Source organism: Scyliorhinus torazame, chromosome 14, assembly GCF_047496885.1.
Source record: "Scyliorhinus torazame isolate Kashiwa2021f chromosome 14, sScyTor2.1, whole genome shotgun sequence".
NCBI lineage: Eukaryota > Metazoa > Chordata > Chondrichthyes > Carcharhiniformes > Scyliorhinidae > Scyliorhinus > Scyliorhinus torazame.
Genome location: NC_092720.1, coordinates 205,493,139 through 205,519,232, shown reverse-complemented (window position 1 = coordinate 205,519,232; position 26,094 = coordinate 205,493,139). Strand labels below are relative to the sequence as shown.

The following is a 26,094-nucleotide window of genomic DNA, read 5'->3' as shown; positions in this document are numbered from 1 at the left end:
GCCAGAAGACTGGAGAGAGGCGAATGTTGTCTCCTTGTTCAAGAAAGGGAATAGGTATAACCCTGGGAATTCTAGGCCGATTAGTCTCACTTCGGTCATCGGTAAATTATTGGAAAGGGTCCTGAGGGATAGGATTTATGATCATTTGGAAAGATACAGCTTAATCCGGGATAGTCAGCACGGATTTCTGAGGGGTAAGTCTTGCCTCACGGGTTTGATTGTATTCTTTGAGGAGGTAACTAAGTACATAGGTGAAGGTAGAGCAGTTGATGTCGTATACATAGATTTTAGTAAGGTGTTTGATAAGGTGCCCCATGGTCGGCTCATACAGAAAGTAAGGAGGCATGCATAGAGGGAAATTTGGCGATTGGATCAGTAACTGGCTATCACATAGAAGACAGAGGGTGGTGGTAGATGGTAAATTTTCATCCTGGAGCCCAGTCACCAGCGGTGTACCACAGGGATCAGTGCTGGGTCCTCTGCTATTTGTGATTTTTATCAATGACTTGGATGATGGAGTTGAAGGTTGGGTTAGTAAATTTGCTGATGACACTACAAGATTGGTGGAGTAGCGGATAATGTGGAGGGCTGTTGTAGGCTGCAAAGAGACATTGATAGCATGCAGAGCTGGGTTGAAAAGTGGCAGATGGAGTTTAACCCTGATAAGTGTGAGCTGATTCATTTTGGTAGGACAAATTTGAATGCGGATTATAGGGTTAACGGCAGGGTTCTGAAGAATGTGGAGGAGCAGAGAGATCTCAGAGTTCATGTCCATAGATCGCTGAAAATTGCCACCCAAGTGGATAGAGCCGTGAAGAAAGCCTATAGTATGTTAGCATTTATTAACGGGGGATTGGGTTTAAGAGCCATGAGGTATGCTGCAACTGTACAAGGCCTTGGTTAGACCACATTTGGAGTATTGTGTGCAGTTCTGGTCACCTCATTATAGGAAGGATGTGGAAGCATTGGAAAGGACATTTACCATGATGCTGCCTGGATTGGAGGGTGGGTCTTATGAGGAAAGGTTGGGGAAGCTAGGGCTTTTCTCATTGTAGCGAAGAAGGATGAGAGGTGACTTCATTGAGGTGTATAAGATGATGAGAGGGTTAGGTAGAGTGGATGTTCAGCGATTTTCCTCGGGTGGATGTAGCTGTTACAAGGGGGCATAACTATAAGATTCATGGTGGAAGATATAGGAGGGATGTCAGAGGTAGGTTCTTTACTCAGAGAGTGGTTGGAGCGTGGAACGCACTCCCAGCTATGGCAGTGGAGTCAGACACTGTCGGAACATTCAAGCGGTTAGGCATATGGAGTGCACTAGAATGATTGGGAGTAGGTTGATTTGATCTTAGTTTCAGGCTAGTTCGGCACAACATCGTGGGCCGAAGGGCCTCTACTGTGCTGTACAGTTCTATGTTCTATCGCCAATGTGTCAAAACTCCACTTCTCTGCACTAAGAACAATCCCATCTTCTCCACATAGCACAGGTCCTTCATTCTGGCACCATTCTTTTGAATTATAATAGAAAATGCTGGAAAAACCCTAGCAGGTCAGGCAGTGACTGCGGTGAGACAGAGAGGAACTAAGTTAACATCATCAGACATACGTATGAAGTAGAAATGTTTAAACAATATAGAGAAGTGGTAAGACCATTGCGAAAGATCAATTAGTGGAATAAAAATGGCGGCTGTTTTATTTGTGCAGTTTGAAGCCACTTCAAGGAAGACTTTCGGTCAAGTATTGTCTGCTCTGGTTCTGTTTTCTGTAACCCTATTCTTCAAAACCTTTCCCAGGGTCATACAAATGGCACTCCGCAGGAGGCAGCACAGAGCCCTTTGGCTGCCACAGGCACGTCAGCAGAGCCCGTGGCACCAACCGCACCGGTGGCAGGAGAGACCATGGAGACATCCATCACAGAGCCCCAAGCAGCTGCAACTGCCCCGCCCCCAGAAGCCGCAGCAGAGAGCAGCTCCCAGGAGACTACAAGCACATCAACAGCCACTGAACCCAATGTGGGCTCATCCTCTGCTACCACACAGACGGAAGAAGCTCCGCCTGGGCCCAAGTAAGTATTGGCTGCAAAGGAATCGATGGGTCGGCTCACGAGATTCATTCACGATTCCTCTCTCTCTCTATTTGTTTTACACATTAAAAAGTTAAACAGAAAGGAAAGTGCAGGACATGAGGTCTCTTGCCTTAAGGTGTCGGCTGTGCCTTAGCTGGCAGAAGGGCTCATCTCCTGAGCCAGAAGGCTGTGGGTTAAGTCCCATGCCAAGGACCTGAGCACAAAATCTAAGTGGATAAAATGTTAAACAGGTCTTGGGTGGGCGGAAAAGATCCCGCTGTATTCTTTTATGAGGAGGAGGAGTGGAACTGTTCTGCCGGGTGTCCTGGCCCATATTCCTCGACCAACATCACCCACCCGGATTATCTGGCGAATTACCCCATAACAAGTAAATGCAAGGCTCCCTTTTTCAATGTCCTCTCTGTTCTATTCTTTGCACCTTTAATTAAAAATTCGAACTGTTCATTTTGATAAACTGGTGTTGGGATTTCTGCCCATTAATCTGGTGGCGACACCAAAAAGTCAAGTGAAAAATTAACTTGTTGACCTGGTGGCAATGGGACAAGTGTACCGCCTGAAACTGAATGAAAGTGACAAAATTAGAGCCGATGTCAGGAAAATCCTTGTCCGCATGGTCTTACATAAGGGAGGGGGTGGGGGATCTCGGTCGGTCATTGGGGCCAAAAGCTTTGGGATCATTGACTAGACTGTTTCTGTGATACTTCCACTGCGGGTTCTTTCGTCATAAAGAAACTAGGGCGAACTGGGTGTCTTTTTTTAACCTGCATTCATCGTGTGAAGTGTGAACTCTGGCCGACCATCGGGAACCAGAAAGTATAAAGAGAAACAGCGAAGGCAGTTATCAGTAGCTGGTGTTTCCAACACTGCAGGAAAGATCCTGCAAAGGGGAATGCCCAGGTGGCAAAACGCTTTGCTTTCTGCACTGTAACTTCTATGTCTATGTCTTTAATTTCAGACGCCCAAGTGTGCTTTAAAAAATAATAAATCAATGAATTTCTCTGGTCTGGGTCAACGTTAATTCCATTCTAGGAATTCTCATTGACCATGTGGTGTAGGTACATCCACAGTGCTTTCTACTTTGCGTTTCATACAACAATGTCCAGTTTACGAGGCAGTTAAGAGTCAACCGCACTCCTGTGGATCAAGAGTCTTGGTTAAGGTTGGGATGGCCGATTTCCTCCTCGGATTGGCTTTTACAATGATTCCGTGCATGATCATTACAAACACACGCATTTTGTGTCATATTTATTAACTGAATTCAAACTGGATTGCTACGGGTGGCAAGGTGGCACAGTGGTTAGCACTGCTGTCCCACAGTGTCAGGGACCCAGCCTTCCGTGCCTTCGGTGACTATCTGTGTGGAATTTGCACTTTCTCCCGGTGTTTGCGTGGGTTTCCTCCCACAGTCCAAAGGTGTGCACGTTAGGTGGATTGGCCAGGCTAAATTGCCCCTTAGTGTCCAAAGATGTGTAGGTTCGATGAGGTTATGGGGATAAGGTGGGGGAGTGGCCCCAGATCGGGGGCTCTACCAGAGGGTCCGCACAGACCCGATGGGCTGAATGGCCTCCTGCACTGTAGGAAGTCTATGGTTCTATTTCACAGGATAGTTAAGAGCCGACCTGGAGTCACATAGCCCAGAATAAGTAAGGATGTCCAATTTCAGTAGTTTTGTGATCATCATCACTGATGCTAGGTTTTTGTTGCAGATTTATTAGTTAATTACATTTAAATTTCCCCAGCTGGTTTGGATTTGGACTCCTCTCCAGAGCATTAATCCATTCCTCTGGACCACTTGCCTATAACGTTACCACGATGCTCCTGTTCCCTCAGATATTCCTATCCGTCAGCTCAGTAGTGTTAGTAGTGGCAACCAATGAATTCAGTCTAATACTCTTGGTTTTGAACTGATCTTGTTGCCTCAGTTACTTGTATCCCCTTCTGTGAGAGGTCATCCTTGACATGGTCTGTCCAGCACTTCCTTGGACTTGCCTCATGTTCAGTGTATTTCGGAATGCAGGACTGTGAAGGGTATCGTAGCTGTCGCCATCATTGGCCCTTACCTGACCCATCGCCGATGTCTGTCGCTGACCTGCATCAGCATCGGTTCTTTACGAAGTTTTGTTCTTCTAACATCGTTCCTGATTCTTTGTAGTCTAGATCTCCCGGTGATCCAATCAGCTAATTCCTCTCTGCTGTTTGTACCTTTTACTGTGGAATGGTGTCTGGCATAAATGGGAGAGAGAGAGGGCAGGGGTAAGATTTTCCTAGAAATCGGCAAACAGTCTCGATTGCCTTCATTGATTCTGGGTGTTTGTGAATATGTGACTTTTTAAACTAACTGAATTTCTAACTAAAATTCTTTGCAAAGTAGGAAATGTAGAGGTGAATATAAAAGATGCTTGCCTTTATCTGGCAGTTTTCATGACCAGCGAATGTCTTAAAAGCTCTTTACAGTCAATGCCATATGTTTTGAAGAGCAGTCACTGTAGTGATGTAGGAAGCGTGGCACAGTGGCTAGCACTCCTGCCTCACAGTGCTAGGGGCCCGGGTTCAATTCCGGCCTTGGGTGACTGTCTGTGAGGTGGTTGCACTTTCTCCACTTGTCTGCCTGTGTTTCCTCAGGGTGTTCCGGTTTCCCCCCTCAGTCTAAAGGTGTGCAGGTTAGGTGGGGTTATGGGGAGAGGGTGGGGGAATGGGCCGAGGTCGGGTGCTCTTTCAGAGGGTCGGTGCAGACCGTTGGGTCGAATGGCCTCCTGTGCTGTAGGGATTCTATGATTCTATTCTACGAACGCAGCAGCTAACTGGTGCACAGCAAGCTCCCACAAATAGCAATGTGATAAATGAGCAGATTATCCATTTTTGTAATGTTGAGTGAAGGATGGATTTTGGTCAGCTCCCCAGCACTTTCAACATAAAGCCATGGGATCTTTTGCCAAGCAGGCAGATGAGACCTCGGAAGGAACCATCTTCAACTGTGCGGCACTCCTTCAGTACTGTATTGGCGTGTCTGTGCAGATTTTTATGCTCAAATGCTGGTGTGGGAATTGAACGCTTCTGTGTTTCAGAAGTAGGCCATGGCTGATTAAAATCTCGACTATAAGCCGTGTAATTGGTTCAAGTTGACAAAACGACTTCAGGAGATTGCTTCAAATCCTAGCAGGTTTCAGGATGTGTAATTTGGGGTTAAGAACGGAACGTTTTCACATGAAAGAAATAGCAATGGAATTAAATAGCCTAGAAAGGACACTGAGGCAGACTGTTTCAATGGGGAAGAGTCCCCATTGAGAAAGGAAACCGAGGAATGCGACGAGAAGGGTGGGATCGGCTGATTAAAGGGTGGGCTTGCTGTTCAAAATTTCCACGCTCATTTGACCTCTTCCTTTACCTCAGCCACCCGTCCCCGACCGAGTACCTCGACGTTCTGACCGAGCTCCAGCGGGTGGAGGCGAGACTGCAGCCGTTCGTGCATCGGTACCAGGAGATCCTGAGCACAGCCACGACGGCGGACTACAACAACAACGTACGGCCTCTGGAATCGTAACATAACTTTATTCCCTTCCTGCAGCTTTATCTGCCGGTTCGCGCCTTCCAACTTTCAGGTTTGCGACCAGGATGAGGGATTGGCCGTTTAGGCCCAAGTTGAGAGATTCCTTCACACACACACACACACACACACACACACACAGCAGTGAGTCTTTAGAATTCACCATCCCACACAGACCTCGGATGCTCAACCATTCGGCATCTTCAAAACTGTGATTGATAAACTCTTGGCCACTAAAGAAGCCAAACGAGATGAGTGTTGGGGGAGTGGAGGCAGTGGAGATAATGTAAGAGTTGAGCCACAACTTTATGGATTGGAGAATCAGGCTTTAGGGTCTATATGACCTACCCATGCCCCTGTTTCTGATGTATGTTCATCAACTCATGAGAAATGATCTGTTCAACCATGAGTGGAATGTTTAGCAACAGGTTGATCAGTATCCTTTTTTATAAATTTAGAGTACCCAATTCATTTTGTTTTTCCAATTAAGAGGCAATTTAGCGTGGCCAATCCACCTACCCTGCACATCTTTGGGTTGTGGGGGTGAAACCCACGCAACACGGGGAGAATGTGCAAACTTCACACGGACAGTGACCCAGAGCCGGGATCCAACCTGGGACCTCGGTGTCATGAGGCAGCAGTGCTAACTATTGTGCCAACGCGCTGCCCTGAGTTGATCAGTAGCCGAACACTGCGCCCCTATCTCCCTTCATACCCCTGGCTAGCGAAAATCTGACCACAGGTTAAAAATTCTTAATTGAATTGGCACCTACGTAAGAATGGTTACAGCACACAAGGAGGCCATTTGGCCCATCACATCTGTACTGGCTCTCTGGAAGAGCAACTCACCCGGTCTCACTCCTGAGCCTTTCACCCATAGCCCTGCAATTTCTTCATCTCATCAGATAATTCACCGATTCTCTTTTGAAATGAGCCGACCTCCACCGTGCTCGCAGACAGCCCGTTCCAGATCCTAACCACTCGCGGTCTGAAAACCATTTTTGTGTCGCCATTGCTTCTTTTGCTGATCACCCGGTGTCCTCTGATTCTCGATCCATCTGCCAACTTCCTCCCAAGTCTGTTCTATCCAGAACCCCTCATTAATGTGAATGTGGAAGATAAGGCAGCCTTACCCCCTTCAATTCGGTGCCACCTGTGAATCCAGGCTGTCCAACTCTGGTCAGTGAGAAGTTGCTCCTGTTGATTTTCACAAGGGGTACCCTTCATACAAAGACAGCCTGATGTAGCCGAGCAATCTTGTATTGGATCCCTGGCCTATCTAAACTGACCACATTGGGGCTGGTAATTAAGAGTGCTGTGATTAGGTTTAAATCAGCTAATTAGCCCCCTACCTGAAGCTGCACAGGCCTGACTTACCTATTGGCCTCACATTAGTGGGATTGCCCCTTGGGGCAAGGTATTGCATAAAAGCTGCTCTGTGGAACTGAACTGTATCTCGTCGAGAATACTTAGCACCTTTCGGGCGAACTAGGGACCGGGAAAAATAAGATGAATGATGTTTGTACAGCATTGTTTATATATTGTGGCCTTTCCCACTTTTCCTTCCCGCAGATTGAGGGCAGAGAAGAAGACCAGAGGATCATCAACCTTGTCGGCGAGGCCCTTCGTTTCTTGGGCAACACCTTTGTGGCTCTGTCTGACCTCCGGTGTAACCTGGCAGCCAATACTCCCCGTCACCTGCATGTGGTGAGGCCGATGTCCCATTACGCGTCACCTGTGGTGCTGCAGCAGGCTGTGCCCATTCAGGTGAGTTACTACACACTGGCTGTTTAGGCCTTGCACAAGAGAGCGAACCAGTTAGTCAGAGAGTGACAGGGCTTGGGATTTCCTGGAAATGCCTTTACCTGTGACTGCTCTATTTCATGTGGCAGTAAGTGTTTTTGACCAACATGGTCCCTGTCTTAAGGTTTTGAACTTAATAATCATAATTTTTATTAATGCCACAAGTTGGCTTACATTAATGCTGTACTGAAGTTACTGTGAAAATCCCTTAGTCACCATACTATGGCACCTGTTCGGGTACACTGAGGGCGTATTGTTAAACTTAACATTGTTTCGGTTCTTGGATGAAGAATGTGAAGGGGTGATTAGGGACCGGGCACCATTTTATTGCGCGCCAGCATAAGGTGTCATTTTCAGGCGTGGAGAGGAGAATATTGGATACTGTGCAGTGGATTGATAATGTGTGTCCTGGGAGACTTTGAAGAGCCCATCTGCATGCTGTGAAATGGCGCCGGTGATAACGGCCCCCTCAAGCCAGCTACGCCATTCAGTACCATGACTAACCTTCAGCGTCAATGACATTTTCCCACTTTTTCCTCCATATCCTTTGAGTCTTAAATGGTCAACCCATTATCCTGGGACAGTGACTGCCGGTGTGTGTGTGTGTGTGTGTGTGTGTGTGTGTGTGTGTGTGTGTGTCCATCCAAGGGGAGGCAGTGGCATAGTGGTATTGCTGCTGGATAGAAATCCGGTGACTCAGTCCTTCGGGCAGCTGGAGAAATTTGAATTCAATTCAAAAAAAGATCTGGAGGGGCAGCACGGTGGCACAGTGGTTAGCACTGCTGCCTCACGGAGCCGAGGACCCGGGTTCGATCCCGACACCAGGTCACTGTTCGTGTGGAGTTTTCACATTCTCCCCATGTATGCGTGGGTTTCACCCCCACAACCCAAAGATGTGCTGGATAGATGGATTGGCCACGCCATATTACCCCTTAATTAGAAAAAATCATTGGGCACTCTAAATTTTTTGAGGAAAAAAAATCTGGAATTAAATGTCCAAAGATGACCACTGCTGTAGAAAACCACCTGGTTCACTAATTAGCATCCTTGGGACCTGATCTGGCCTACATGTGACTCCGGACCCACAGCAATTTGGTTGACTCTTAAATGCCCTCAGAGATGGGCCCAGCCAGTAACACCCACACCCCATGAACAAATAGAAAAAAATGAAGTGCCTAAGATTTGAGAGCGGGGGGGGGGGGGATGTGCATAATTCTACAACCTTGCTGAGCTGCCACTTGTGCTCCCCGATACTAAAATTACCGCATTTTGTCCTTTCAGCAGATCAATGTGGGAACGACAGTCACCATGACCACCAACGGCAGCCGGACGCAGCACACCGCCGAGGGGCAGACGGCGGCCCCACCGACTGCCAACGCTGCTCCTGCCGCCCCGCCGCAGGGCACAGAGTCACGGGATGCACCAGAAACCCAGGGATCGCAGACCCAGACCCCGCATCCCCGGGTCATCAGGATTACGCACCAAACCATGGAGCCCGTTGTCATGATGCAGATGAACCTACAAGGAGGTAGGGGTCACGGTACTGCAAGGGCTCAGGAGGTGCCCCGCAGCGACTTCTGGTTGCCTTTAACCCAACCCTGCTCCAGAGCATGAATTTAAGTTCTGATGTGAGGGCAAGGGGATATGTGTGTGCAAACAATTGTTTCTGCTTTGCTCTCATTGCGTGTGCAGTAGTCCTGATTAACAAATTTTGAATATTTTGACACACGGGGCATGCTGATTGCAAACTGCTGAACGAGGGGTAGGCCATTCGGCCCCTCGTCGTGTTTTTGCCTTACTTGACATTGTCCCATATCAGCTGCATCTTACTGAATGTATCTGAAAGGTGCTGTTTTATTCCCTTTGTTTTTCTTTCTTCGGACAGATTCTGCGACGCCGACTGGGAATGCTTCTGCATCTGCCTCGTCAGCAACGGGGAATGCTGCACCAGGTAACGGCCTCGCTCAGGCAGTCATATGACTGCAGAACATTCATTTAAACTTTACTGTTTAAAGAGTTGGATAACATTCGGAGGGCTGTCAACAACTGAGGAGAAAGTTGGTTTAGTATCCTAGATGGTTTGGATGAATAAATAAATGTACCACAGGGTATTCCAGGGCGCATGGCAACCTGTTAAGTATTCCTTGCAAGTTCTTCTCATCTTTTGAGATAAAGGTGAGCATGTAACTGTCGTGTGTGGTAGGGAATTATTGGGTTTGTAGGTCACTTCCCCATAGTGGGCGCTGTTGTTTGGGCAGCACGGTGGCACAGAGATTTGCACTGCTGTCTCACAGTGGGAGGATCTTGGGTGACTGTGTGGAGTTTGCACATTCTCCCACTGTCTGCATGGGTTTCCCCAGGAGCTGTGGTTTACTCCCATAGTCCAAAGATGTGCAGGTTAGGTGCATTGGCCATTCTAAATTACACCTTCATGTCCAAACGTTAGGTGGTGTTATGGTGATAGGGCGGGGCCAAGGGAGAGTCGGTGCAGACTGGATGGGAGAATGGTCTCTCTGCACTATAGGGATTCTATGAATGTTCAGGTGAAGCGCAAAGTATAGCTTTGGAACCCTTGATCTTTGCCTAGAGCCATCTCAGATTGAGCATTTTTGTGTCCATGTGATATTTGGCTGTGATGCCAAAGATTGAAGAAAATATGAGCTGTACTATTGGGGCAGCCTTCACCTGCAGCATACTGGGACCAGTGCTCTGCCAAGTCATATAGCTAGGGTGGTAGAGAGGGCATTAAACTCACGTACCAATGAGGGATCAATTGAAAGCAAGATCAGATAAATTAAAGAGAGAGGGCACCGCAAGAGAGCAAGGTCACAATAAGGGGATTGATGATCAGAATGTGGGAAGAAGAGACAGAGCATACAGACTTTGTGGCAGCATACAAAGCTAGAAGTTGTGAAAATGATAAAAAAGACCGAAGTAAAGGCTCTATATCCGAATGCACGCAGCATTCTCAACCAGATAGACGAACTGATGTCACAAATAGAAGTAAACAGATATGCTCAAATTGTCCTTATGGAAACGTGACTGCAGGGTGACCGAGGCTGGGAACTGAATGTTCAAGGATATTTGACGTTTAGGAAGGATAGGCAAAAAAGAAAAAGGAGGTGGAGTAACACTGTTAATAAAGAATGAGATCAGTACACAAGTCAGAAAGGATCTCGGATCGTAAAATCGAGATGTAGAATCAGTTTGGGTGGAATTAAGAAACAGTAAGGGACAGTAAACTTTGGTAGGAGGTGTTTGTAGGCCACAGACCAGGAGTGGTAATATTGGGCACGGTATAAGTCAGGAAATTAGAGGCTCATATAACAAGGGTATCATGGGACCTTCAATCTACACAGACTGAGTGAACCTAATTAGCACTAATGCTGTGGAGGATGAATTCCTGCGATATATACAAGATTTTCAAGAACAGTATGTTGAGGACCCAACCAGAAAACAAGCTGTTTTGGGCCTAGTATTGTGCAATGATAATGGGCTAACTAATAATCTTTTTGTAAAGGAGCCTTTAGGAAAGAATGACCATAATATAACATTTTACACTAAGTTTGTAAGTGATATAGTTCAATCCAAAGTTCGGGACTTAATTCTAAACAAAGGAAACTATGAGGGTATGAGTGGCAAGTAGGCTGTGGTAGATTGGGAAACTACATTAAAAGGTATGATGGTGGCCAGACAACGGCTAACATTTAAAGAATGTGTACATAGTTTACATCAAATTTACGTTCCTTTGAGGCACAAAAATCCGAGCAAGAAAGCTGATCCAATCATGGCTAACGAGAAGTTAAAGATTGTATTAGATCAAAGAAAGTGGTGGATAAGATTGCCAAAAGAGATACGCCTATATTGATTGGGACACCATCCAACACCTCCTAGGAACATCAGAATTAGGAGCAGAAGTATGCAATTCGACCCTTCAAGCCTGCTCCGCCATTCAAAGATCATTGCTGATCTCTTCCTGGTCTCAAATCCACCTCCCCACCTGTTCCCCATATTCCTTTAACCCGTTTTTCTATCAGAAATATATCTATCTCCTTCAAACTATTCTACATCCGCTCCCTCGACTACTGGCACACAGTAGCAGCAGTGTGTACAAGCTGCAAGATACACTGCAGGAACTCAGCAAGGCTCCTTAGGCAGCACCTTCCAAACTCACGACGTCTTAACATCGAGAAGGACAAGGGTGACAAATACCTGGGAACACTAGCACCTGGAGGTTCCCCTCCAAGCCACTCACCATCTTCACTTGTATTCCTTCATTGTCACTGGGTCAAAACTCTGCAACTCCCTCCCTAACATGTCACTGGGTCAAAACCCTCCCTCCCTAACAGCACTGTGGGTGTACTGCAGCTGTTCGAGAAAGCAGCTCACCCACCACCTTCTTGAAGGCAATTAGGGATGGGCAATGAATGCTGGCCAGTGACGTCCAAAGCCCGTGAATGAGTACAAAAAACACACTGCTGGCCAGTACCCAATAGTTACTGATTGCAACTGCACTGAAAATGCAATTCAGTGCTGGTGTCAGGCACCCATTCCTCTCAGTCAACACCTTCTGTTATTATCTGCGCAGATAATCCAGCTTGTCATGCAATGGTGTTTATTAATTCCTTCCTGTCAGCACCTTTGTGAATTGTTAGTCTGGTTCTTTCCCACATTGGATTTGGTAACTGAAATGAAGCAGACAGAAACTCCAGGCTATCTACTCAATCAGAATTCTTTTTCATTGCTTTCTTTCCAATAATCATTGTACTGTTCCAGTGCAGATACAACATAGGCATCTTGCTGATAGTGTGGAAAATAGAGCCCAGCTATGTCCTGTCCATCAAAAACAGAGCAAATATAAATCTGGTCAATTGCTGCCCTCAGCCAGTTCCTGATAATTAGAAAAGTGATGGAAAATGTCACTGGCTATGTTGTCAAGCGGCACTAGTGAAACATGCTCACCAATGTACAGCTTGGGTTCCACCAAGTTCGTTCGGCTCCAGACTTCTTTACAGCCTTCGTGAAAACATGGACAACGAGCTGAATGCAAGAGGGGTAGGTCAGAGCTGCCCTTGGCATCAATTGCCCTTCACGTAGCATGATATCTAGGAGTCCCAGCAAAACTGAAGATCGTTTGAATCTCCATTGGTTGGAGTCTAACTAGTACAAAGAAGGATGATTGGTGGTCAATCATCTCAGTCCCAGGACATTGCTTCAAGGGTTCTTTAGTGTCTTCGGCCCAGCCATCATCAGCTTCTTCATCAAGTGTGGCACAGTGGTACGCACTGCTGCCTCACAGTGCCAGGGACCCGGGTTCAATTCCAGCCTGGGGAGACTGTTTGTATGGAGTCTGCACGTTCTCCCTGTGTATGTGTGGGATTCCTCCAGGCGCTTTGGTTTTCTACCACAGTCCAAAGATGTGCAGGTTAGGTAGATTGGCCATGCTAAAATTGCCCCTATAGTGTCCAAGGACGTGCAGGTTGGGTGGGGTTGCGGGGGAATGGACGTAGGTAGGGTGCTCTTTCAGAGGGTTGATGCAGACTCGATGGGCTGAATGGCCTCCTGCCCTGTAGGGATTCTATGGTTCTATGATTCCATGATCTTTCCTCCAACATGAGGCCAGAAATGGAATGGCAAGTAGCTTTCTGGTTGCACAAGTGCCAGGCAACGACCATCTCCAACAAGATAGAATCTAATCATCACCCCTTGATAGCCAATGTTGAATCCTGCACGATCAACATCTTGGGGTGTTACCCTTGTCTAGACACTGAACTGGACCAGCCATTTAAATACTGTGGCTATGTAAGCAGGCCAGAGGCTGGGAGGTTTGCGGTGAGTAATTTCCTGACTGCCCAAAGCCTGTCTATCTAGAAGGCATAAGTCGAGGGTGTGAAGGAATACTGTCCACTGATCTGGATGAGTGCAGCTCCGATGACGTTCAAGAAGCGTGACATGTCCAGCCCACTTGATTGGCACCTCACCCGTCACCTTAAACATTCACTCCCTCCAGTGGCAGCAGCGTGTATTGTATGCAACTTGCCAAGGCTCCTTCGACAGCTCACTACCAGCTGTCAGGGCAAAGGCAACGGGAGCCTGAGAATACCAGCCCCTGCAAGTTCACCTCTAAACCATACACCATCGTGAGGTGGAGATATATCACCGTTTCTTCACTGTTGCTGGATCGTGGTCCTGAAACTCCCTCCCTAACAGCACCGTTGAGTGTTTCTGCACCAGATGGACTGAAGCAGCACGAGAAGACGGCTCAGCACCACCTCCTCAAGGACAATTAGCGCTGGGCAATAAATGCAGGCCTTGCCAGCGACACCCGGGTCGCATGAAAAAACAATTTTTAAAAATCTCACACAAATGACGGGTGCCAAGTATTAACATTTCATAGATTTCTTCACTAATATTAGAAATAAACATGCGAGGAAAGGCTGTTTTTTTTTAATAGAGAAGGCTTTGATGCCAAGACTGTAATACTGATTAATTTTAAACCTTCCTCAGTCACCCTGAATGAATAAAAATAAAACGACTCTCTGGAGGGAAGGATTGAGCTCTGGTAAAGTCAGCGCATTTCCACCCACCCATCCCTCACCTCAAAACCGGGATGACGAACTTCCATAACCCGAGAGGTTTTTCCCCTCCGTGTTGAATTTGTCTTGTTTATTTGGCTTGAGGTTATCCCCTGGCTTTCAAAGGCACATGGCTTCACCCCACCCTATTTCTGTAGCATTCTCCAGCCAAACAATCCTTCACGGGCTCCGCCCTACATCCCCTCCAGTTCATCCTAGATTTTAATTACTGCAGTAACCCCATCATTGGTGCCTTGCCTTCTGCTGTCTAGGGTGTAAGCCCTGGATTCCCTACCTAAGCCTTGCCACCCCGCTACCTCACTCTTTTCCTCATTACAATGCAGCTTTACACTTACCTCTTCGACCACGCTTTGGTCACGTGTTCTAATATCTCCTTCTGTTTGAAATCCTGTATGACGATCGCCATTGTTTTACATGTTAAAAGGCACAATAGAAGTACAACTTGCTGCTAAACGTCTACAATGAAAGCTTTACACTGTCAGGATGTATTGTTTGTTAATGTGCAAATGTTACACCCTGAGAATGACGTCTAACGTCAGTGTCGTCTTCTCTTGTTCAGGTGCCGTGCCCCACATTCAGATCCCAGGGATAACACCCGAATTCATGCAGACCATCATGCAACAGATTACCCAGCAGGCTATGGCAGCAGCCGGTGCAAACCCAGGTACAGTGGCGGAGCATTCGCCTGAAACGAAACATGATACTTGACTTTGCAATCGGTGGGGGGGGGGGGGGGGGGGGGGGTCGACGACCAAAGTGGTGGCATTGGGCTAAACCATGACGAATCTCTGGCTAGCTCTCAACTGGTGAATGGGTCCAATTTTGGGAAAGATGCCGAGGCCCAGTGCGGTGGACGGTTACTGGTATTACAATCCGGGACGAGACCACAGCAGTTGCTAGGTTACCGGATAGAAAGCCCAATATTTAATTTAATTTGTAAGTCTGTGAGGAAAGGACACTTCGCCCCAGGAGTGATTCCATGCACAAATAGGATATAGTGTATTTAAACACACTTTATTATTATTAACAAAGTATTGAACTAATGTTTAACCTCATAAAAGCGAATAGCTTACAATTACTGGTTAAACAATGCTTAACAATAAAATGCAACACCAACTCCTTCATTCATCAAACCTGGATGATGCCATGGCTGGGAGAATTGAGTTGCGTGAAAAGATTGGAGGAGTTAGGATTGTCCTCTTTGGACCCAAGAAGATTGGGGGCAGAACTAGAAGTGGTATTCAAAACTCAATCGGTCAAAACAGTTTTTAATCTGGCAAGCAAATCGGTAACCCAAGGTCATAGGTTTAAAATAATTGGAATAGAATTAGAGGGGAAATTCCTTCACACAGGGTCGTAAAGATCTGGAACACTTCCTGCGATGGAATTGTATTCTGCAGTAACTTTCAAAAGTCATTTGGATATGTACTTGAAGAGGACTTGCTGTGTTATGCAGAAAAAAACTAGAGTTAAATTGGGCAGCACAGGCATAATTGGTTGAAGGATTGCTGTCGTCACTATAAGACACTCAGAAATTCACAGCAAATGCATTCAACTGCACTGTGAAGGGTTGAAGCAAATAGCTCGCAGGATGTACAGTGAGAGCACATGGGAAAATAATTTCTGAGTCAGCATCTATTGTACAATCTAATGGAATAGGAAGTAATTGAGTAATTATGGAACTTCTGTTATCATTGTGAAATTATAATTTTTAGTTTCCTAAAGGACATTTTAAGAGTTTGGGTGTGGAGCGTTTTACTTTGCAGTTCACAGTGCAATAAGCAGGTCGAAAAACATCTTGAATGTTTGGCATTACCTTTAGCCCCAATTAGGTGTCACAGGGATGTTGCAACAATCGCTTGGCATGCAGGCCAACGTAAGACCCACTTGTAAAACCGTAAGGAGCAGGGGTAGACCACGCGGTCGAGCCTGCTCTGCCATTAGGTATGAACGTGGCTGATCTTCAATTTCAACTCCACTTTCCCACCTCCTTCCCATATCCTGTAGTTCCTTCAGAATCCAATAGTCACTCTGTTGCAGCCTTAAATATACTCAGTATAGTTCATCCACAGCCCTCTGGGGGTAGACAGTTACATTGGGTGAAGGAATTTCTCCTCATATCAGTCCCAAGAGACTGATCACTTATTCTCAGACTGTTCTAGATTCCCCAGAAGAGGAAACCCACACAGACATGGGGACAAAGTGCAAACTGCACAGACAGTGACTGATGGCTGGATTTGAACTCAGGTCCCTGGCATTGTAAGGCTGCAGTGCTGGCCACCTTGCTGCCCCAGCACCCCATGCTGTGGGATTATTAATTAAACCTGCCTTATTGCATATTATTGGATCTAAATGAGCTTTTATCCTTAGTTGATTTCATAATGCATTATTCCAGGGAATTGTCACGAAAGGATGCTACAAATCCCGCCACCAGATTACCTTTGCCAATTTGATTTGCCCAGTCTATGTGGAGGTTAAGGTCCCCCGTGATTGTTAATTTGCTTTTGTTCAATCCTCAATTATTTCTTGCTTAATGTAACTATAGTTAGGAGACCTATAAAATACTCCCGCCAGTGTTCTCTGCTCCTTGTAATTCTTAATCTCCAAACATACTAATTCGTAACTTCCAGACATGCTAATTCTTACTGCTGCACTTATATCACCTTCACGATCAGGAGTATTCCTTTTTCATTCTGCTTGAGTTATTGAAATGTTGTGTATGCCTTGGAGAATTTATTTCTCAACTTTGGTCACCTTGCAACCATTTACCTCGGTGCCACAAGTTAAGTTATCTTATCATTCATTTTATTTCTTTGTGTGATTTATTGACAGACTATCATAATTAAATTCTGTCCCGTTCTGTTTGTCTTTGGCTAAATTGCTGCGTTTTTTGGTTTTAAAAAATTGTTCATGGGATGTGGGCACGTAATTGCTGACTGGGCATTGAACAGTCAGCTGCATTGCTGTGGGCCTGGAGTCGCATGCAGGCAAGGTGGGGGGGGAGGGGGCAATGGTTTCATGGTTATTATTAGACTTTTAAATTCCAGGGGCGGAATTCTCTTGATAATGGGGAGATGTCCCCACGCCCACGGGAAAACTGGCTTGAATAACTCTGGACTTTCCTGGAGAAAGCCCAGAGTGATTCTCCGTTTTGAAGGGCGCTTGCAGGGCCCCGGAGTACTCCACGCAGCTCCGGCTGCCAATACGGGGCCCTGCACTTCCGGACCACGGGTCCGTGCATGCGGGCGGTGGCCCCGCGCAACATGGTGGACCCACACAGCAAACCGGCTCCAACAATATAGCCCCGCTCCCCGCCCCGATCGCGTGCACCCGCCAATTGGTGACCCAGATTGGGACCCTGGCCGCACTGGAGACCCCCCTCCCTCCCTCCCCTGGTTACGGTTCCCCCCACACCCCCCACCAAGGCAGCCGCGGACTGTGTCCGCATCCGTCACTTCGAGTGCCCACGAGGGAACCACGCAGGTGGGAACGCGGCCAGCTGCCGACTGAGAATCGCCGTGGGGGCCTCTTTCAATGGTCCCTCACCGGCACCGCTTCGACCGCCTGCGTGCGACTGGCGGCAGATCGCCGGTCTGCGGAGAATCACGGGAAGCCGTCTGACCCGATTGCGGGCCTGACACCCCGCGCTAAGCGCAATTTAGGCGCGGAGGTTTGGAGAATGCCGCCCCTGATTTTCACTGAATTCAAATTGCACCATCCGCCACGGTGAGTTTCGAACCACGGCCTTGAGAGCATTACCCTGGATCTCTGGATTACTGGTTCAGTGACAACACCACAATGCCACCACCACCATTTTTCTCTTTATATTTCTAAATCTTCCTCCATCTTGTCCAACCGCCCCCACATTAGTTTAAAGCCTTGTCCGCAGCCCTAGTGAAACAATTTGCCAGGACATTGATCCCATCCGTCAACAGAAGAGCCCCCCCACTTCCCGCTTTTCCAGTGTTGGTACCAGTCCCCCATCAATCAAAACCCCATATTCTCACACCACACTTTGAGACAGGTATTTAATTGTCCAATCTACTTGACGCTGTGCCAATTGGTCCGTGATTCAAGTAATAATCCAAACCTTGGAGGCTCTGCATTTTAATTTGGACTCTACCCCCTCCAGTTCTCTCCACAGAACGTATTCCGTCTGTCATTGCTTCCCACATGGACCACAATAACTGGAATCTCCCTCTCCCACTACACATTTATCTCCAGCCTACACGGAGATGTCCATTATTCCTGCAATGGGAGTGCAGCACAACCTTTGCTGCTCCCGGTTACAGATGCAGAAAAAACAGTATCGCCCTTACTGTATTGTCGGCTATCCCTACCACGTTCCTTTCCACCCTCCTCCTTGAATAGCCTCAAGCACCTATGGTTCTGTAGTCAGTTTGCAGATCTACACTACACCCTTGTCCTCATCCACGCAAATATCAAGTGCATCGTACTTCAGTCAAAGTCGAGGGTCCAGGCTCCTCCATCACTATACCCACGACTCCTGTAACTGCCTGATTTATAGTCACACGCTCCTGTCCTTGATCATTGACTAACTCTAAAGCTCTTTCTTAACCTAAGGGATGTGACTGCCTTAACAAATTGTTCAGGTATCCCTCCCACTCCCTGGTATCTAGTGTCTGCAGTTAGGGCTCCAGCTCAACAATTCTGAGCTGAAGTTGCTGCAGATACTTACCACTGATATGGTTGTCAGGGAATGCGAGGCCCTTGCCATGTCTGTCGAACCTTATTTATTGGGTTGGATTTGTTTATTGTCACGTGTACTGAGGTACAGTGAAAAGTATTTTTCTGTGAGCAGCTCAACAGATCATTAAGTACATGAGAAGAAAAGGGAATAAAAGAAAATACATAATAGGGCAACACAACATATACAATGTAACTACATAAGCACTGGCATCGGATGAAGCATACAGGGTGTAGTGTTAATGAAGTCAGTCCATAAGAGGGTCATTTAGGAGTCTGGTGACAGTGGGGAAGAAGCTGTTTTCGAGTCTGTTCGTGCGTGTTCTCAGACTTCTGTATCTCCTGCCTGATGGAAGAAGTTGGAAGAGTGAGTAAGCCGGGTGGGAGGGATCTTTGATTATGCTGCCCGCTTTCCCCAGGCAGCGGGAGGTGTAGATGGAGTCAATGGATGGGAGGCAGGTTCGTGTGATGGACTGGGCGGTGTTCACGACTCTGAAGTTTCTTGCGGTCCTGGGCCGAGCAGTTGCCATACCAATCTGTGATGCAGCCCGATAGGATGCTTTCTATGGTGCATCTGTAAAAGTTGGTAAGGGTTAATGTGGACATGCCGAATTTCCTTAGTTTCCTGAGGAAGTATAGGCGCTGTTGTGCTTTCTTGGTGGTAGCGTCGACGTGGGTGGACCAGGACAGATTTTTGGAGATGTGCACCCCTAGGAATTTGAAACTGCTAACCATCTCCACCTCGGCCCCGTTGATGCTGACAGGGGTGTGTACAGTACTTTGCTTCCTGAAGTCAATTACCAGCTCTTTAGTTTTGCTGGCATTGAGGGAGAGATTGTTGTCGCTACGCCACTCCACTAGATTCTCTATCTCCCTCCTGTATTCGGATTTGCGTTATTCGCGATCCGGCCCACTATGGTCGTATCGTCAGCAAACTTGTAGATGGAGTTGGAACCAAGTTTTGCCAAGCAGTATTTAATTTGTTAACTAGTTGCTAATTGAATAAAGCAATAGAAAGTTAGCCTCCAAGCTTGCAGACAAAAGCCAAACATTCATCAGATACTAACAATGAAAAGTTGGTTCATCCTCCCTCTGCAACAAATACCCAACTTGCACCCCGACCCCTCACTGCAGCACTCTGTTTACCAAGTACTGTGTTCGCCAGTCATTCAGTAATCCACATGCTTGGGAGCACAGCAAGTGCCCGCAGACTGCAGGTGGGTGATTGAACAGTCAATCTGTTAGCATTCGACTAGGGCCTTTTCACAGTAACGTCATTGAAGCCTAGTTGTGACAAGTTATTATTATTATTTGACAGGGCACTAGAAGAACTCGCTATGTGTCTGCGAAAAGCACTTCCAGATTTTTAGCGTTTGCCAGAACTTTAAGAGCAGGCAGTGTCCTTCAAAGAATGGCCCCGCATAATGTTGCAATGCTGCTCCCTACCCTGACCTGGACGTTGCCATCTATGCTAAGCTGACATTTGATGTTTCTGGTGGTAGTGCCGTTTCAAACGAAAATGGGCACATCAAATCGATTAAAATAACCAGTTCCGAAACCACCCGACTATTACTGAGGAGCAGGCTCAGCAACAGTAGAACAACTGAACAAAACAACAACTTCTCGCCCCTCCTGCTATCGGTGGGTGGGAGGGGGCAGAGGTGGAGATCCACAAAGATCGGGATCAGTAAAAGAAAACTACTGCAGTTACTGGAAATCTGAAATAAGAACAGAAAATACTCTGCAGGTCGGGCAGCGTCAGTGGAGAGAGAAGCGGACTTAACTGTTCAGGTCTGTGACCTTCCATCATATCCACAAATAAATGCATGAAAGGTCACAGACAAAGACCTGACACATGACCACTGTTTCTCTGTCCACAGAAGCTGCCTGGCCTGCTGAGTATTCTCAGCCCTTTTCTGTCATAGAATTTACAGTGCAGAAGGCCATCGAGTCTGCACCGGCCCTTAGAAAGAGCACCCTACCCAAGCCCACACCTCCACCCTACCCCCGTAACCCATTAACCCCACCCAACCTTTTTGAACACTAAGGGCAATTTAGCATGGCCAATCCACCTAACCTGCACATCTTTGGACTGTGGGAGGAAACCGGAGCACCCGGAGGAAACCCACGCACACACGGGGAGAACGTGCAGACTCCGCACAGACAGTGACCCAAGCTGGGAGTCAAACCTGGAGCTGTGATGCAACTGTGCTAACCACTGTGCCAGCGTGCTGCCCTAATTTTCTATTTTTCTATTCTTCGGGGTCAGCGAGAACTAACGCACCTCAGACAACTCTGTTAAGTGAAAGGAAGTTGAGTGTTAGTCATCATCGCATATAAACTGTGACTATTTTTGAGGTGTTTTCACAATTCCATGTAAGACCAACTCATTATTTCCTGATCATTATCTTGGTGTGTTATCTGATTTGGAGCTCCTCCCAGTGGATGCGAGGCTGCTGTGCTAATCTGGTCAGTGGCAAATAGAGCTGGTGGCGTTGAATAAAGAGAGGCTGTTATATTATGCACGGAACAGCTCGTGTTGCACTTCAGCCCGGACATATGGGGCAGGATTTACCGCCCAACCTGTCACTTGTTTCTCTGCCGGCGGAAGAGGCCCACCATTGGCCAGTGGTTGAACCTTCTGACCCCGCCGGTGTCAGCGGGGTTTCCTGTTGAATACAGCGCGTACACGCGGTGGAGGTGCGCTGTTGGGTGGGCCGGAATATCCCGCTGGCATGAATAGTTCCAGCCTTGGATTTTCCCCATGCTGTCTCACTCATTCATTTTTTTGCCCTTCCCCCCAACAGGGCAACAGGTTCCTGGGTTTCAACCCTCACCGGCCCGAGTGGTGATTACCAGACCGCCGCCACCTCCCCCACGACAGACCCAGCCGGCATCAGAACCACAACCCGGCACGCAGGTAACGTTAAAAACAGAAATACAAACAGCACGAGAGGCACAGTAAAGTCACATGTCCATTTCCAACATGAAAGTTTCTGCACGGCAAGCAGTGTTATCCATCCGGATTGTTTTAACGGGGGCAATGAAACAGAACCAGTCTCAGAATCCAGATAATGGGCGGGATTCTCCAATGCCGCACCGTATGGGAGAATCGCCGATCACCCCATTTTTTCCCACGGCACCGGTCCGACGCCGGCAGGCTATTCTGCGAGGAGCAGAGAATCAACGCCATTTGCTCCGGCGCGTTTGGCGCGGCGCTGGTTGCAGGCCGCTGTCCGCGGCGGGGCCGCCGATTCTCCGGCCTTGATGGGCCGAGCGGCCTCGTGGAAACGGCAGAGTCCCACCGGCGCCGTTCACACCTGCTCGCAGCCGGCGGGAACTCGGGGGGGGGGGGGGGGGGGGGGGTGCCTGTGGTGCGGGGAAAAGCGCTCCTTCGCCGGGTGGGGGGCCTCCGATGGGGTCTGGCCCGCGATCGGGGCCCACCGATCTGCGGGCCGGCCTCTCCAGCCCCGGCCCTATTTTATTACGCAGCCGGCCCCTGAACCCCCACGCAATGTTGTGTCAGGGCTGCCGCTCTGAGGAAGTCCCCCGCGCATTCGCGGATTGGCGCGGCGCCCAATTGGCGCCGGGAAGGGAGGCTGGAACGACGTGAACCGCTCCAGCGCCGTGCTGGCCCCCTGTGGGGTCAGAATCGGTAGTGCCCGCGCCCGTTTTCACGACGGCGTTCAGGACGGCACGAACACTCTGTCTCCATTTCGGAGAATCGCGTCCAAGATCGTGTAACATCTTTGCGCTCTCACACTCCTCCTTTCACCCTCTTGCACTTTGCAGCCATCTCTCTCAATCCTCAGGTGGAACAAGTATAACAGTAGCTGGCAGATCATAAAAGAACCATCAGCGAGCAGAAATCCTACAACGTGTAACTTGGAATTGCGCCCAGGAGGAATTTATTAAGGGCACAAGCTATGGACCTATTGAGGTTGTCTTGTCTCTTGAGTGTTTCCTTCACAGTAGATATGTAGCCCACTTTCTGCACCTTCTCTTCTACTCCAGGTTCCTCCTGGCCCTGCTCCTGATCCTGGTGCCAGCCCTGGCCCTGCCTCTCTGGCTCAGATGATCACTGGACTGGTTGGACAACTTCTGATGCAGCCTGTTGTCTTTAGTAAGTACTTGATTGTCACAGGATGCGGCAGCCCCTCGCTCTGTGCTGTCTAGTTGATTTATTATCTTGGCATCAGCTTGGTGAAATCACTAGCACGAGAGTTGCCTGGTTGAGCCCCGTTCTAGGGGCAGTCCAGCCTGGCACTCTGCGCTGGTGAGGGGAAAAGGCGTCGCCGAAGAGGCTGACCTCCAGGTGAAGTCTCTGTACAGCACTGCGAAGTTGTTTCCACCACTTTGCATTCAGGTGGAAGTTAGCTATGAGGGAAGAAGAGTACTTGGGGGCGCTGCTGTGAAAAGGTTCTTTTGGGCGATGGGGCAGGGGCTGCTATGGGAAAGCAGTCATGAAGGGAGTGGTGGCGGGCCATTGAGGAAAAGATGGGGTTAATATAATGGAAGGTGAGACACGGCAGCACAGTGGTTAACACTGTTACCTTACAGCGCCAGGGACCCAGGTTAATTTCCGGCCTTGGGCAACAGTCTGGAGTTTACACGTTCTCCCCGTGTCTGCGTGGGTTTCCTCCGGGTGCTCCGGTTTCCTCCCACAGTCCAAAGATTTGCAGGCTAGGTGGATTGGCCGTTTTAAATTGCCCCTTTGTGTTCAAAGGTGTGTAGATTAGGTTAAAGGGTTTGTGGGATAGGGAGGGGAGTGGACTTGGGTGGAATGCTCTTTCAGCGGGTCGGTGAACATTTACAAAAATATATTTTTATTCTCCTTGTTCACATTTTCATCCAAATTTACACCCACCGACAAACAATCAACGGTAACAAATACAATGTCAACCCCCTGGCCAACAATTTCTCCCTCTCACTAACCCCCAAACAACCCTCAACATTTTAAATACAAACATCAAAGAAAATGATTCGGGCATCCACCATCCACCCATACATAGTCACTAACATCCACAACCCCCCCTCTTAATGTTCGATGTCATCCATTCCTTGAAAGTGCATAATTACAAAACCCATGAATTGTAGAATCCTTCCCCTCAACTCTAATTTCACCTTCTCAAGTGTTTAAAAACTCACAACAGATTCCCTCGCCACGCCAGGGCACAGGGTGGAGAAACTGGCCTCCTCCCCAACAGGATCCGCCGTCGGCCAATCAGCGAGGCGAAGGCTAAAACATCTGCCTCCGCACCCGCGTCCAACCCCGGCCGATCCGATACCCCGAATATGGCCTCCAGAGGACCCGCCTCAAGCCTCGCATGTACCACCTTCGACATTACCCTGAAAACCTCCCTCCAATATCCCTCCAGCTTTGAGCAGGCCGGTGAACATAAGCATGGTTTGTAACAATGATAATCTCACTTTTACAGCAACTAAATTGTGCTTGCTGCAGCCACAGTGTCTGTCTTTCTTTTAAACCAGTGTTTTAAGAAATATTACTGCAGCAGATGTACACACTCTAACCCAGGCTTCTAAAACCAGTATTCACCAGTGTTCACAAATGACACCAAAAAGGTGTCAAGATTATAAGTGATTTTAAAGTAGGTGATTAAGAAGCCAGGGTTTAAATATGTGCACGAGCGAAGTAGAAACAAAAAAACTGCATGAGCCGTGACAAGTGAGAGGAGTTGAGCTGTCCCAAAGGTGAATGGTTGAGTGACGCAGAGTGTCTGAGGCTGATGGCAGCAACCTCTTCTCATTAAATAAAGTGCTTGAGAGTTCCTGCCTGGCCATCTCCTGTCTGACAAAGACTGCAGCCAAAGTGGATCAGGTTGAGAAACTCTTACCAGTCTGAAGTGTTTCTTTTCACACTCTAGCCTGTTTTTAACCGTTTCTCTATCGGCAACCTTACCAGGATTGTCAGTGCTAGAGAGACACCCTTGGTGGGGACAAAGGCCTGCTGCTGTGGAAACGTTCTTCATTAGGTTTCTATAATATCCAATAAATTCCTGAAGATTTTTATACGGTAAAGTTTATCCAACGTTTTTTTTACATCTCTCTCTCTCTCTTACCTTAATTTCCTGCAGCCCAGCCCACCGCTACCGACACCGGCTCCTCAGCGGCCACCGGCACCAGTACGACAGCTGCCTCGGCCACGACGACCTCTGCCACGGCGGGCCAAAACCCCACCTCGACCACCAACTCCACCGGAACTACCTCCTCGGCCACGGCTGACAGTAACGGCCAGCCCCCGCCCGACGCCCAGTTCTCGCAGCTCCTGGGGAACCTCCTGGGAGCAGCCGGCCCTGGCGGCGTGGCCAGCATGGGCTCGCCGACCATCACTGTGACTCTGCCGGGGATGCCGGCCTTTGTGCAAGGGATGTCAGAGTTTCTGCAGGTGGGTGATCACGCACGAGGAAGCGGGGGTGGCCCTTGGTTGGACTGTGCGGGTAAAGGGCTGTTGACGGTGTGGGAGTGGGACTGCCTGGATAACGCTGACAAAGACCAGCACAGGCACGGGAGCCCAAACGGCCTGCTGTGCTGTCTCATTCCAAGTGTTGCTGCGATGCTGTTACCCAGGCAAGGGACAAAGCGTGGAGCCCACTGTCAGTGGTTTGAGCATGTATGCACTTGCGGTTCCTGCCTCACAAGCAGGAACTAGTCCAGTTATTCTTCACCTTGTGGTTCAAGTGGGAAACCAGACCAGAGTAAATCTCGTCTCAACTTCCCCTGTGAATTGCGTACATTGAAATACCTCTTCAGCAAGTGGAGGTGTAGCAAAAGCAGACGCTGTTGAAATACGTGCTCATTATACGCCTGGATCTCTATTCGGTTTTGTTGGCTTCGACAGAACCGATTCTCAGGCATGTGGATGGAAACACCATGTCCGACCTCTCGGCCAGAGTGTCCACTTATTTCTGAGCAAGAGTTCGATGTCAAAGGACGGCGCAGAGGTGCTCCAATGTGACCGGTTCATTTATCTGCTTGTTTTCATGCCCGCAACTCATTTCTCCTCATCTTGTGTTCTCTGCCCTTAAGGCGGCCCAGGGAGCTGCGGCGATGCCCCAGCCAACTCCTCAAGCTGCCCCCCAGCCGACGGCTCAGGCTGCCCCTCCGCCCCAGTCGCAGCCAAGCCAGGAGCGGGTCAACAGGCAGCAGGCGGGGGCCGACACCCTGACACCGGAGTTCTTCACCAGCGTGGTGCAGGGTGTGCTGTCCTCCATGATGGGCTCACTGAACGCACAGCAGGGCAGCACAGAGAGCATCGCCGATTTTATCCAGCGGCTCAGCGGTACCAGCAACATCTTCGAGCCAGGAGTAGACGGAGCTTTAGGTATGTTTACCGCTTA

General features: G+C 48.3%; 1 protein-coding gene across 3 annotated transcripts in view; it reads left to right on the top strand.

Moving 5' to 3' along the window:
- Positions 1-26,094, top strand: part of LOC140390377 (large proline-rich protein BAG6-like) — a 101,888-nt gene that overhangs the window by 58,437 nt on the left and 17,357 nt on the right. For 2 of the 3 annotated variants that reach the window (XM_072475490.1, XM_072475487.1), the window contains 10 exons: positions 1,794-2,065; positions 5,477-5,606; positions 7,203-7,397; positions 8,715-8,961; positions 9,319-9,384; positions 14,589-14,693; positions 21,544-21,656; positions 22,751-22,859; positions 24,832-25,142; positions 25,784-26,078. In XM_072475490.1, coding sequence (XP_072331591.1) covers positions 1,794-2,065; positions 5,477-5,606; positions 7,203-7,397; positions 8,715-8,961; positions 9,319-9,384; positions 14,589-14,693; positions 21,544-21,656; positions 22,751-22,859; positions 24,832-25,142; positions 25,784-26,078 — 1,843 coding nt within the window. The remainder of the gene's footprint in view (positions 1-1,793; positions 2,066-5,476; positions 5,607-7,202; positions 7,398-8,714; positions 8,962-9,318; positions 9,385-14,588; positions 14,694-21,543; positions 21,657-22,750; positions 22,860-24,831; positions 25,143-25,783; positions 26,079-26,094) is intronic. The other variant, XM_072475488.1, reaches the window with a different exon arrangement.